Source organism: Penicillium vulpinum (assembly GCF_028829585.1).
Source record: "Penicillium vulpinum strain IBT 29486 chromosome Unknown utg000001l_segment0_segment0, whole genome shotgun sequence".
Classification (NCBI taxonomy): Eukaryota; Fungi; Ascomycota; class Eurotiomycetes; order Eurotiales; family Aspergillaceae; genus Penicillium; species Penicillium vulpinum.
The window spans coordinates 7,009,331-7,022,022 of record NW_026643241.1 but is presented as its reverse complement, the minus strand read 5'-3'; the positions used below and the strand labels follow the sequence as shown (position 1 = coordinate 7,022,022).

Sequence of the window (12,692 nt, the reverse complement as noted above, 5' to 3'; positions counted from 1 at the left end):
GCCGATGTCAAGAGGTAGCAACTGCTTTTTTTTAAAAGGCACGCAATTCCTTCAGTATTATTCCATATTCATTTCATTCTATCTTTCCCTGCAGAGACCTATCTATCCTTTCTTACACTTCAAGTCCACCGACTTTTATCATGCCTTCTGAGACTTCCAAGACCCTAGATATTGGTGTTTTCCTCCCTATTGTAAGTCAAATAATCGACTGCATTGTGGAATATGTGCTGATTAACTTTGCAGGGAAACGATGGATGGCTCATCTCTACTGCCGCCCCGCACTATAAACCCTCCTTCGGTTTGAACTGCAAAGTTGCGAAGCTCGCCGAGTCGTATGGCTTCGACTTTGCTTTATCAATGATCAAATTCAGGGGTTTTGGTGGCAAGACAGAACACTGGGACTACAACCTTGAGTCTTTTACCCTTATGGCGGGCATCGCAGCTTGCACTTCCCGCATTAAGCTGTTCGCTTCGACTGCCGTTCTCGCTCTACCGCCCGCTATCTGTGCCAGAATGGCAGTCACTATTGATGATATTGCCAACAGCACGGCAGAGTCCGAGCAATACAAGAACCGCTTCGGAGTTAACATGGTTACCGGGTGGCAAAGCGCAGAGTTCACCCAGATGGGCCTGTGGCCCGGAAACGAGTATTTCGGCTACCGATATGATTATGCCGAAGAATACGTGCGGGTCATGAAAGATTTATGGAAGAATGGTAAGTGCGACCTGGACGGCAAGTATTTCAAAATGACCGACTGCCGCCTGGAACCTCGGCCAGCCGGTGACATCAAAATCATTGCCGCCGGGCAGAGCGACCGCGGCACAAAATTTGCGGCGGATTATGCGGATTATAACTTCACTCTTGGAAAGGGAATCAACGCTCCGACAGCATTTGCTGAGTCGAACCAGCGGTTGATTGATGCTTCCAAGGAGACAGGAAGGGATGTCGGGGCCATGGTAAGAATTCTGCCAGCTGATGCTACGTTATTACTGCGATGTAAAGGTTGAAATTAACAATGATCAACAGATTCTTATGATGCTCATTATGGACGAAACGGATGAGGCAGCCGAGGCGAAATGGAAGCTTTACTGCGATAATCTCGACGAAGAGGCTGTAGCCTGGGTCCATGCCCAGTCGAAGATGGACACAAAGGCAGACGCGCAGAGTATGGTCGCACGTTTTGTGGAAGGAGCGTCAGCGGGCCATCTGGTCAACCTGAATGGAGGCACCTTGGTGGGCAGTTACTCAAAGGTAGCCAGCTTATTGGATGAGATTGCCGAAGTTGAGGGAGTCAAAGGTGTTATGTTGCAGTTTGATGAGTTTGTGAGTGGAGTGGAACTATTCGGAAAGTACGTGCAGCCCAAGATGAAGACGAGAGTAGGCAAGGATCCACAGTCAAATGGTGTATGATGCAAGGAATCATGTTAATAAATATATGTACTGTTTAAATGCAATCAGAGCTCTCATCTTTTTTTCACACAATTTCAGAGCAAGCATAATGATCACACAAAAGATTCAAGTGATAGATCAGGGCTCTCCCTACCATGTACGATTTGAAAAGATGACTTCTCAGTTTCAACGTGAAAATCCACGTACGCTATTCCTATGTAGAAATCGTGAATATTTGGCTATGAAAGGGCCGTGAAAGCTGGGGTAGCCTTTCTTTTGCCTTACTTTTGGCATTTCACAAAATAAAAACTTGTATTTGCATAATTGCGCTTATTCATTCTCCTTCTAGCGAGACTTTTTCTTCGTATCGCGACCACAAATTCAAATTCTGGCGATCTACACAAATCCTGAGTACTATAAGGAGGTAAACAGCTTGGAAAGTGGATCGAATCTCCCTACTCCCGATTGCACAGAGTTGCATAGCCTCTCTCTCCGCTAGACACCGATTGGCGAATATCATCTGATAAGGTGATTTCAAATGAAATACTTCGGGGTCGGCAACTCCAGTGGCTTTCGGGGCGAAGATTGAGTACTGCTTGGATCTCGCTCCCACATGTGGAAGCGCTAACAGCCGGGCTATTGCGCGCTGAGTATAGTAGTGGAGTACAGTAGTGTCTATCTCTCTTTATGTCTATGCGGGGAGACTATTGTCAATTGTCTTACGTCTTCCTATCAAGGCGCTTGGCATATCCCTTGCTTGTCGTACCCCTTGGGACACACAAATCTCGTATCTCGTTTCCCATCTCAGGCAGATTTTGAAGCCATGGCAGGCCGCTCTTTGTCTTCACAAGCTAGCTGCTATACCAATCAAATAGGCTTGTCTTGTCGAGATAAGGTTTGGCAGGTGGTCTCCCCTATGCACCTATGATAGACTGGATATCCTGATAACGATTCGCAGCCTTTATGAGATTATGTTGATATAAGTTGTCCGTCCACAGCGCGAATGCTGCTATTATATGGCATATCTCTTTCCTTGATCCTTACTATTCTTAGATTTATTCACACTCAACTGTCTCTAGTTCAGAGGACCTATTCTCGACAAGGCACCATGTCGTCTACAGCCTCCGAGAAGGGCGACCACCTCGGCGCCACACTTGCCGAAGAAACCCCTGACAAAAGCGCTGGACAGATGATTCAATCGAACGATCGCGAGGTTTTCTCTGAATCCGCAGAAGTCGACTTCCGCACGGTGTCGTGGCAATGGGCCACTATAATCTTCCTCAAAACCGTCTTCGCAACCGGCGTATTATCAATTCCAATTGCGATGTCAAACCTGGGAGCTATTGGAGGCAGTTTGAGTATCGTCGGATGGGGCCTACTTAATACCTACACCGCCATGATCCAGGGGGACTTTCGACTCAATCATCCAAACTGCCACAGTATCGCCGACATGGCTGGAGAGGTCGGCGGCGTTGTTGCGCAAGAGGTTACAGGGTTCATGTTCATTCTGGCATACGTCATTGCTACTGGATCTGGGATTGTTGGGGCTTCCATCGGCCTAGATGTCCTCTCCGACCATGCGGCCTGTACAGTGTGGTGGTCATTTCTAGCGACTGTGGTCATCGCCGCGGCAGCGTCGGTCCGCAAGTTCCAGCATCTCAGCTGGCTCACCTGGGTGGGCTTTATTAGCATCTTCACTGCGGTATTTATCGTCGCAGTAGCGGTCACCACGCGGGGCCGACCAGCAGCCGCCCCAGCTGTTGGTGAATTTGACTTGGGGTATCAAGCCCTGCCGCATCCTATCCCCACTTTTGCAGCGGGCATGGCCGCTTCCTGTACAATCTTCGCGTCGTTCGCCGGGACCAGTGCCTTCCTTCCGGTTATCAGTGAGATGAAAAAGCCGCGCGACTATCGCAAAGCGCTATTCCTCTGCATGACGTTTATTATTGCTTCCTATCTTTCGCTCTCTCTGGTCATCTACAGATGGTGCGGGACATGGGTGGCCTCACCCTCGCTCGGCTCGGCAGGCCACACTGTGGAAATGGTTGCCTATGGAATTGGGCTCGCTGGCATAATGGTGAGTGCCTGTTTGTACTTGCATGTGACAGCCAAGTACTGCTTTGTTCGTCTTCTTCGGAACACAACGCACATCCAACGAAATACGGTGACACATTGGGCGACGTGGATTGGATTGGTCATTGGACTGGCGGCAATCTCTTTTATTCTGGCCGAAGCCATTCAAATTTTCAACTACCTTATCGCACTGGTGGGTAGTCTTTGTTTTGCGCCTCTTGCAGTATCGCTGCCTGGGTGGCTTTGGATAGCTGACCACAAATCTTGGATGAGGGGGTCGATGACACAGCGCTTGGCTTTCGGAGCACATATCTTTCTTATTCTGCTGGGCTTATTTATGCTCTGCGGTGGAACGTATGGCGTGGTCGACGAAATTATCAATGCTTATAGCAACGGCTCAATAGGTGGGTTGTTATTCCAACAGAAAGAACAGAATATGTTACGAACATATCATTTGCTCACATCTCTTCCAGGGCGTGTTTTTGGGTGCAATAATACTTGAGCATTGGCTGCAAACTTGCATCATCGAGAAGCAAGCACTGAATAGAGAGGATACATGTATTTTCCCCGCCCAAGCCTCTCTGTGTATATGGATACCTTTACCGTACCTAGGTATATCCACCATTGGTCATACAATCTAAATTACATTGAGCGGTATTGATGGTTTATTGCTTTGTTGAACAATAAAAATGCTTGTTAAACCAAATCTCTCGGGGACTTAAAAATAGTACCCCAAAAATACAAAATGTATCTCATTAATTTCGAGATGGATCTCACTGAGATGAACCCATGTATAAATAAAGATAGTCAGAACCATCAGCCCTGGAGCCTTGGACGGAAGGGGGGATTACTAAGGACGCAAATTAACCATGGAACCCGTGGACCTTCCATGTAGGAGAATACCACTAAGATAAATATCTGCAATGGTGGACTAAAATTTATTTGTGCAATACTAACCCTAGCAGTACCTTAATATTTCATTCGCCGCTCACAAGCTACCTGGACTTTTCATCAGTGAACAAAGTACGCTGTATTCTTGAAAAGATAGAAAACGCTAATCTTTCGGTGTTGGGAGAGTACTTAGTTAAGTACTAGAGTTGCAATGGTGATTGTCTATGTATTTCTCTGCCCCGTTTGTGGGTCCCACAAACCACAACGTGTTCCACCGTTTGTGACCTTCCGAGATTAATGAAATGAATCAGCGGCTTCATACCTCCAGGGTCACGGAATACTTACAAGCCTGACTGCCAAGACCTGGGCTTTATACAAGTGGTTTCATAGGCCCATTGCCGAGGTCTACCCTGCCCCCCATGATGGGTCCTGGGTTGGTTGCTCAGTGGAGATCTTCGACTTATGGATTTCGTCAGTCTAATTATAGATAGAAATTCTCGCACACTATATATATGTTGTACACATAAATTTGCCAGGTTCGGTATGGAGTACTCGGGTAGGTGCTAATTAACGTTGAAAATTAAGTGCTTATCACCTCTCTAGCTCGAGCCTACCTTGGAAGTATACTTGCGTACGGAAGTACCGTTTAGAACTCTCAGACCTCCTACATATTACTAGCCCCACTACTTCGTACAAAGTAGGCACAACTTCATATTTATTTCCTACCACTTACCCAATTGGTGATAATCTACATACAAATTACCTGGTATAATCTAGTACGTATTTATGCCCCACTGCATATTACAACAATAGGGTTTGTTGTTTTAATAAAATTTAATAATTTTAAATTTTAAGTTTACTGGTTCATCCATACTTGGGTAAAACTTGGAATGTCCCCACTGGGATCCTTTGATGGATCTCGAGACAACTACCGGGACAACAGAAAAATGGCATGTTTGTTTCTACATGAAACCTCGCACTTTCACAGACTATTGCGCAGACTATTGGCTGGAGAAAATGCTTCCAAATGACGTTGGTCTCGATTCATCCTGAGCAAAAAGTTCTTGATCAACATCCAACTTGGATCTCCTGATACCCCAAACCAACTGCTCTGATAACGAGACTAGTCTTATATTCCATCTATATGTGAGTGTCTCTATGTATTCAGTAACTACTCAGAACTTTGAGGCTCGAGAAAATAGGTTATACTCCTTCACCAACTTCTCCGCACAAATTGCACCGGTTACATACGCAGCAGCCTGGACATGCGCATTCACCAACACCGGCACGACCGACATATCCGCCACGCGCAGGTTCTCAATACCCATTACCTTGAAATCTGGATCCACGACCGCATCGACATCGCCCTTCTTGCCCATCTTCACAGTTCCCGTCATGTGCCAACTTGATGAGATGTTCTGCCGCCAGTACTCGAGCAGATCCTCATCTGACTTGCCCTTGGGCATTGCCAGCTCTGCCACATTGTCTTTTGTATAGGAATAGTGCTTGGCGATGCGGAATGAGTCGCGCAAGGCCTCTATCGCGAGTCGGCGGTCGAACGGGTGGGCCAGGAACTTAGGGTTGAAGGAGAGTGGGGAGTCAGGATCTGATGATTGTAATGTGACTTCTCCGCGAGTCTGCGCGTTGAACAAGAAGACAAGCAGACAGGAGTAGCTTAGTGCCTCGGGCGGGAAATCTGGGATGACCCAATGAACAGGGAAATGAGTGAGGATCTCGTAGTGCGGGATAGTCTCCTGTAGAAGATATTTCTGTTCGTCTGCTGGGAGAGCCTTAAATTCCGGCGTGGAAACTAACTTCTCGGTCAGCTTGAACCAGCCGATACCCAACTCGCAGGCAAATTTCGACCAAGGTCCTGTGCCATCTTCTTGCCATTGCTTCTCCGCCGCGTCCATGACGGCTTTGTCGCCGTAAAATGCCTTTCGGTCCGTGGTGCTTTCTACGCGGGTGTTTACCATCGGCACGAAGCAATGATCGCGGAGCCCCTGGCCAACGGCGGGTACATCGTGGACGACGGGGATTTTGTATTGCTGGAGTTGGGCGGCAGGGCCTATGCCTGAGTGCATCAGGATGCGGGGGTCGTTTAGCGAGCCGGCGGAAAGAATGACTTCCTTTGTGGCACGATCTGTTCACAATTAGTTAGTATATGTGGGGCTCGTAGCAGGGATAGGTCGCGTCGTCACATTTCTTCCCATTCGACTCAACGCCGACGGCTGTTTTGCCCTCCAGGAGGACACGCTGCACAGGGGCTCCAGTGACAATAGTTAAATTATCCGGTTTATCCTGGAGCAGATCTGCCGCTGTCGAGCGCAACCCATTATGCGTTGAGTTAATCAACACCGACATTCCAATCGGATTTCCAGAATTATGATCTGGATTTAACGGAAATCCAGCCTCCTCGAAGACATCCAAGAGGTCTGTTAAATCCCGCTCCCACTCCCGCGCAAAGCCCACATGCAATGGGCCCTCGCTTCCATGATTCTCCATCTTTGGATCCAGATACTTCTTATCTATGCCTTCTGGAATCTCCCCATGGAATGTCTCCAGATCCTTAAACTTTCGCTGAATAGGTCCCCACGCAAAAGCCTCATCACCAACAATTCTCGCCCATTCCTGGTAATCGTCGCGTGCGCCGACACTGTACACGCTGAAATTGATGGAGCTCGATCCACCCAGGCACCGGCCGCGGCTATAATCGATCTCACGATTGTTGCAGTCCGCCTGCGGGGTAGTTTTAAACCCCCAGTTCATTGATTGATCCTGGAAGGTGAGCCATCGCTTGCCGTCGATACGAAGGTTGCGATCTTCCTTGTTGTCGCCTGCTTCCAGAAGTAGGACGCGGGGTTTTGCGGCCGAGTTGGCGAGACCGGCGGCGAGGGCACAACCAGACGGGCCAGCTTTAAAATGTGTTAGATAGATTTCGATTTGGTGAATGGGTGGAATGGTTGATTATTTCTTTTGTGGGAAATTAGGTCTCATTATTTAAGTTCATTTTCTCCAGCTTCGATAATGAGGCCTGTGTTGGGGGTAGGTAATGAAGCTATACTAAAGGTCACTCACTCCCGACAATAATAAAATCAAAGGTTGACATAGTGCGTAATGAATGACCTGGTGAGACAGTGCTGATATCGGGTGAGAGTGAAATTCTCACTAACGATACACTAATGAACAAAGTTGTGTTCGAAATTATTGGGAGGAAAGAGGAAGAATAAATATATGATTCCCGGAGGACAACGGAGAAAACAATTAGGGGGGACTCTATTCCCAATGTAGTAATCCAAGCAAATTATGGAAGTTCTACTCCATACTGACGTCCTGAAGGAGCTCCTTCACAAATTAACCAATGAGAAGTTAGCAGGTAACTTATACCCACACTACTGGTAACGGTTTTGAAGTCTGACCCGTGGTCGGGACATGCTTCCCGTGTCGGGCACATAAATCATTAGTCCCCGCACCAATTACAGTATGTATATACCGGGGTGGTGGATCTGGTGGGGTTATATGGGGTTGATGTAAATTTACATGGATGATCTTTACAAGGATGATCTTCCAGGGGTTTACTACTTTGTATTCACACTATGCAGTTAGCCTGACGAGCTAGTTGTATAACATTACATATTGATTCTCTATGTAGACACTACTTGTTTTGGGGATCCCTAGTGGGCCGGTCTGGCTGGAGCCTTTCTTTTTAATTCCCCCCAACTCCCGTCCTCATCTTCCGTTTTATCCTCAGCTTTTGCTGACTACCGAGGACTTGCAAGAATGGCCGGTAATGTTGAGGCATGGACCTTGTTGTCCTTGGCTCTGGTAATTATCCTCGTACGTATCGTGGTACGATGGAAGCTAGTTGGACCAGCCAATTTCCAACTGGATGATTATCTCATGCCATTGGCGGGGGTATGTTGTTTCGTCTGTCCTGTAAACACCATTGAATGAAGTATAATTGACATAATTCTCCTCGACAGATCCTCTTTGTACTGGAAACAGTAGCAGCGTACCTTGTCGGTGCCAAATTCCAAGGCCTGACTAATAGCTACATGACGCCTGAGCAGCGAGCAGCGCTCGATCCCAATTCGACTGAATGGTCTAATCGTGTTGCTGGATCTAAGATTCAGGTCATCGGGTGGTCATTATACGTGGCTATTCTTTGGCTAGTCAAATTCAGCTTGGCAGTCTTCTACTCTCGATTAACGTGCGCTTCACATATCACCTTCGATACAATGACCCAATGCGCTAAGCATATAACAGGACTGGCCTGCAACACCTCCCCACCCGAGTGCGGCTGGGATATATCATTCTAGGTGTGACATACCTTGCAACAGCGTTATCCCTCCTGCTATCATGCCAGCCCTTCCATGCGTTTTGGCAGATTAATCCTGATCCTGGCAGTGAGTTACTCCACCGTCAGATATAACAGTCTATTTAGCTTACTATATTTGCACAGATCTCTGTCAACCAACCAAATCTTACGTTTATGTTTTTGTCGTCGTGGTACTCAACGTGCTCACGGATGTCTACCTTCTCTCAATCCCACTTCCCCTTCTCTGGACTGTCAATCTCAACCTGAAACGAAAAATCCCCCTCATGATTCTCTTCTCTGGAGCTACGTTTGTCATGCTAGCGGGAATCATTCGGGCCGCTACGATTATGAAGGTACGTCCAATACAGACATAATATACCTATGAATACAGGATTACACACGTCTATTACGTACCACATACCTGACACATATACTATAGTCCAGCCCAGATGGTGCCGAATCAGGCTCTCAATGGGCCTGTCGTGAAACCTTCGTCTCAATCGTTGTTTCTAACCTGCCCATCATCCAACCACTTATTCGCAAGGGTTTCAGGAAGATCGGTCTCTCCCATGTCTTCAGTTCCTCAGGAGGAAAGGCATCAGGACAGCCATATCCTCTTTCGAGTCGAGGTTTGCAGACCTTGACAAACCGTGGCGAATGCGATACCAAGAAGGGTAAGACAAGTGCTGCTGCGCCGTCACATATGCAGGCTTCCGCGTGGGGCAGCGATGAGCATATCCTAGCTGAGCCCGAACCTTCCTCCAAGGATATTACTGTTGTCTCGGAGACTGTCGTGCAGAGTGAGCCATGGACCTTCCAGGAAGGGTCTGGTGTGGGTAGTTCGACAACGCCCCCAAAGGAGTGGAATAGTCAGTTGTCGCATCGATGAGAGCCATATTCTAACCTAAGATGTTGTAATTATAATTAGTTGTTTTAGATTCTTGATGAACATAGGGTTATGGGTCAAGGTGTATATAAATTATTTATGGAATGGATCCATGTGGATACTGGATAGCGTCTGAAAATATTGGCATTGATCGGGTTTCGTTCCTTTTTTTTTTTTTTTTTCCCTTTTTTTAGTTCATTATAGAAATATTTTTTCATTTTCACGGGACTAGGTCTTCACACGAGATATTTTCCTTCATGCTAAAACAGACAAGTTTGAATAAGTGGAATAATGTGTACTCGAAAGAATAGCACAAGTTTTCTGGTATTGAAGCAAAGCAGATCCGAGAGAAGAATAATGTCAGACTTGATATGAGACATAGGTAAATCAGGGGGAAGTGGATCATGGCGGTCCACGGAGATTGCCTGAGATTGCCTGTGGTGTTCCATGGGAGCCTGCATATCCAGGCCAGTCCAGCGTATGCAGCCCTAATTGAATTGAGCTGTTTGCTGGGCTGTTTGTATAATAAAGTACGCATGACTCCGCACCTTCACAACAACATTATACAACAACAACAACAACACTATTTCATTAACACAAAACTAGCTCATCAGATGCGTTATATATCCTTTTCCCAAACCTCCGTCACTGCTTAACAAAATCCGTCGCATGTTCCTTGTACAAAGTACTGGAATCCAAGATCTCTCCAGTAGAAGACTTCACAAAGTCAACCTGCAGGTGCTGCGCATCCAAAAGTCTAATGGTACTGTAGCTATAGTCATCGGCATACACAAACTCGGTATAAGCAGGCTTGGTGCCAATAGAGGACAACCCCTCAATATTACCCGCACCCCCAGCGACGATATACATGGGCGCTTTAGGGTCATTCAGGCCGTTGGGATCCGCGGTACCATTAACAACAGGCGCAAACCGCTGCGAATTGTGCACATGGCCAAAGATACCGAGGTCAACGCCGTACTGGTAAAACAGGCCTTCAAACGCATCTTGGCAGGGAGTACAGATGTTCGACGAGTCACCTGTTGAGTACCATGGTCTGTGTCCGGTGACAATTACCCAGGGAGTGACAGAACGGTCGACGGAAGCCAGATCAGCCTTGAGGAACTCGAGCTGCTGGTTCGGAGCGCCAAAGGGCCCACCGTTCAGCTTGGCAGAGCCATCTGTGCCACTTGGCGCTTTAGGGAAGTCGGTTTCGGTGTTGATCATTATGATGTGGGCCATGCCGTACTCGAATGAATACCAAAAGGGTGGGTTTGAAAGACTGCGGGCCGTGCGGGCCAGTGTTTGGGCCGTTGGGTTGGATGACGAGGAAATATAAGACTGAGGCATGGTGTTCTCATATCGGTGGATGAATTCAGTGAAGTTCTTTTGGCCTTTTGGGCAGAGATTGTTCAAGTATGGAATCTCCGAGCAGGCTGCTTCGTGGTTTCCTGGGCTGGCCATGTAGGGCTTGCGGCCTGAGATTGGTGCCATTTGGTCGTAGAATTGCTCCAGGATGGACTCGTATGCTTCTTTACCATCGAGCAGGTTGGCGAATTTGAGATACCAGTCGTCTGCGTAAGCGAAATCTCCTGGGTGGATGATGAACTCGTAGTCGTCCACTGTTTGCGCGAGGCGACCAATTGTCGTGTGGTTGACTTCCGGATCGATGACTGGAATGGTATCCTTTTTTGTGCTTTTGGTTGTGTAGCCGTCTTTGCCGTAAACGCCTAGATCAATGATCACGTCCATGTTGAACGCAGTTTTATCGCCAGGCTTGCGAGGACTGAGGAAATGACCTACAGTCGAGTTGGTAGACTCGATCTTATAGTAGTAGGTTGTTGCGGGCTTCAGGCCTGTCAGGACGGCGACATTCGACCATGTCCGCGAGGGATCATAGGTGGTCGACAAGGATGAACAAGCTTTAGTATTCAGGTTGTCTTTTGACAAGCCATATTGCACGCAACTCTGTTCAAGCTTTCCGTAAGTGTTCCAGCCAACAGATACAGCTAGGAACAAATAAGTTAGCCCTCATTCGAATCCACTATATCAAGCAACATTCATACCATCGGGACCGTATATTGCCAATCGCTGCTGGAATGGCGTAGTCAAGTCCGCCGGGATCTCGGGATAGGTGACGCTAGCAAAGGCGCAACCAGCCACAAAGGGCAGGAGTTTAAGCGACATACTTCCAACCATGACTAAATATAATTGATTTACAGAATCTGATCTGAGGAATATCTCACAAAATCTCGATGATTCAGCTCTATATATAATTTTGCTTCTCGGCGTAGGTGCCATAATCATAGCACATCTGCATACGACGAAATGCAATGAAGGCCAATCATGCCTGGAAGGCAACGCACGTCGCGCAGCGTGCAGATCGTTTTTATGCATTGTCACCTTGATCCACAACTTTGGTTAGGTATAAAAATCCACTACAGCAGTTTAGGGTTAGTGCAAACACAATAGAGAGCCCAAACCTCGGAGATGGATCAACTTTCGGCAACGAGGGGTTTAGATATCCGAGGTAATTTATTGGCTGACCTAGTTTAGTGTGCACGTGTAAAAACATGATGGATCGGTTGGTTTTCCGGGGAATATACTTAGATTAATTAATTTGCAAATTTGATTGCTGATTATGAACTTCTGATGAAATGCCTATTTCGACATGAAGAGTGATGCACGTGGTGTTTACGTGCGGAGAGCAAGAAAGAAGAGGAAGAGGAAGAGTGATTAGAAACTGACTAGCATGACGATCATTGATAGTCGTATGTCATTGAAATTCGACCAAATTTGTGCTGAAAACAATATTGATCCGATTTATGTGTCTAGGAGTACTCGGCTCTTATAACTGGATATTGCTAAGCCTTTTCAAACCCCGCGGCCCTAGGGTATCTCTGGAGCTAACTCTATTCCAGGAATAGAGGGATCCATGAAATCTTGGATTCTAACTCCATCCCCGACCGTATACATAACCAGCTGTGTACGGTTTATAGGGTTCTCGGAGAGGGAACTGCGATCGACCCTAGGTTGGTTCTTGGCTTAATGGTTGAGCCTAGGGTCTATATGGACTGAGTCCTGGGTCACGGTCTTTTACTCATTGCCGGATTGCGGGGGTTGTCGTGATCTAATTA

At 47.1% G+C, this 12,692-nt stretch overlaps 5 protein-coding genes across 5 annotated transcripts; 3 read left to right on the top strand and 2 right to left on the bottom strand.

The window, feature by feature from the left end:
- Window positions 1-140: 140 nt before the first annotated feature.
- Window positions 141-1,411, top strand: N7479_002504 (Pyrimidine monooxygenase RutA; the record flags this gene model as incomplete). The annotated part of the gene is made up of 3 exons (XM_057250201.1): window positions 141-191; window positions 244-957; window positions 1,028-1,411. 3 exons carry the CDS (start codon window positions 141-143, stop codon window positions 1,409-1,411), a joined length of 1,149 nt encoding a protein of 382 aa, XP_057114633.1.
- Window positions 1,412-2,498: 1,087 nt separating this feature from the next.
- On the top strand, window positions 2,499-3,965 carry N7479_002503 (putative neutral amino acid permease; the record flags this gene model as incomplete). Its single annotated transcript, XM_057250200.1, has 2 exons — window positions 2,499-3,867; window positions 3,937-3,965. The coding sequence occupies 2 exons, from the start codon at window positions 2,499-2,501 to the stop codon at window positions 3,963-3,965; spliced, it is 1,398 nt and encodes a 465-aa protein (XP_057114632.1).
- A 1,564-nt stretch (window positions 3,966-5,529) lies between these two features.
- Window positions 5,530-7,463, bottom strand: N7479_002502 (GMC family oxidoreductase; the record flags this gene model as incomplete). The annotated part of the gene is made up of 3 exons (XM_057250199.1): window positions 5,530-6,497; window positions 6,556-7,269; window positions 7,433-7,463. 3 exons carry the CDS (start codon window positions 7,461-7,463, stop codon window positions 5,530-5,532), a joined length of 1,713 nt encoding a protein of 570 aa, XP_057114631.1.
- Window positions 7,464-8,134: 671 nt separating this feature from the next.
- On the top strand, window positions 8,135-9,561 carry N7479_002501 (uncharacterized protein; the record flags this gene model as incomplete). Its single annotated transcript, XM_057250198.1, has 5 exons — window positions 8,135-8,269; window positions 8,338-8,564; window positions 8,621-8,760; window positions 8,817-9,025; window positions 9,112-9,561. 5 exons carry the CDS (start codon window positions 8,135-8,137, stop codon window positions 9,559-9,561), a joined length of 1,161 nt encoding a protein of 386 aa, XP_057114630.1.
- Window positions 9,562-10,203: 642 nt separating this feature from the next.
- Window positions 10,204-11,754, bottom strand: N7479_002500 (purple acid phosphatase family protein; the record flags this gene model as incomplete). The annotated part of the gene is made up of 2 exons (XM_057250197.1): window positions 10,204-11,564; window positions 11,622-11,754. 2 exons carry the CDS (start codon window positions 11,752-11,754, stop codon window positions 10,204-10,206), a joined length of 1,494 nt encoding a protein of 497 aa, XP_057114629.1.
- Between the last annotated feature and the right edge of the window lie 938 nt (window positions 11,755-12,692).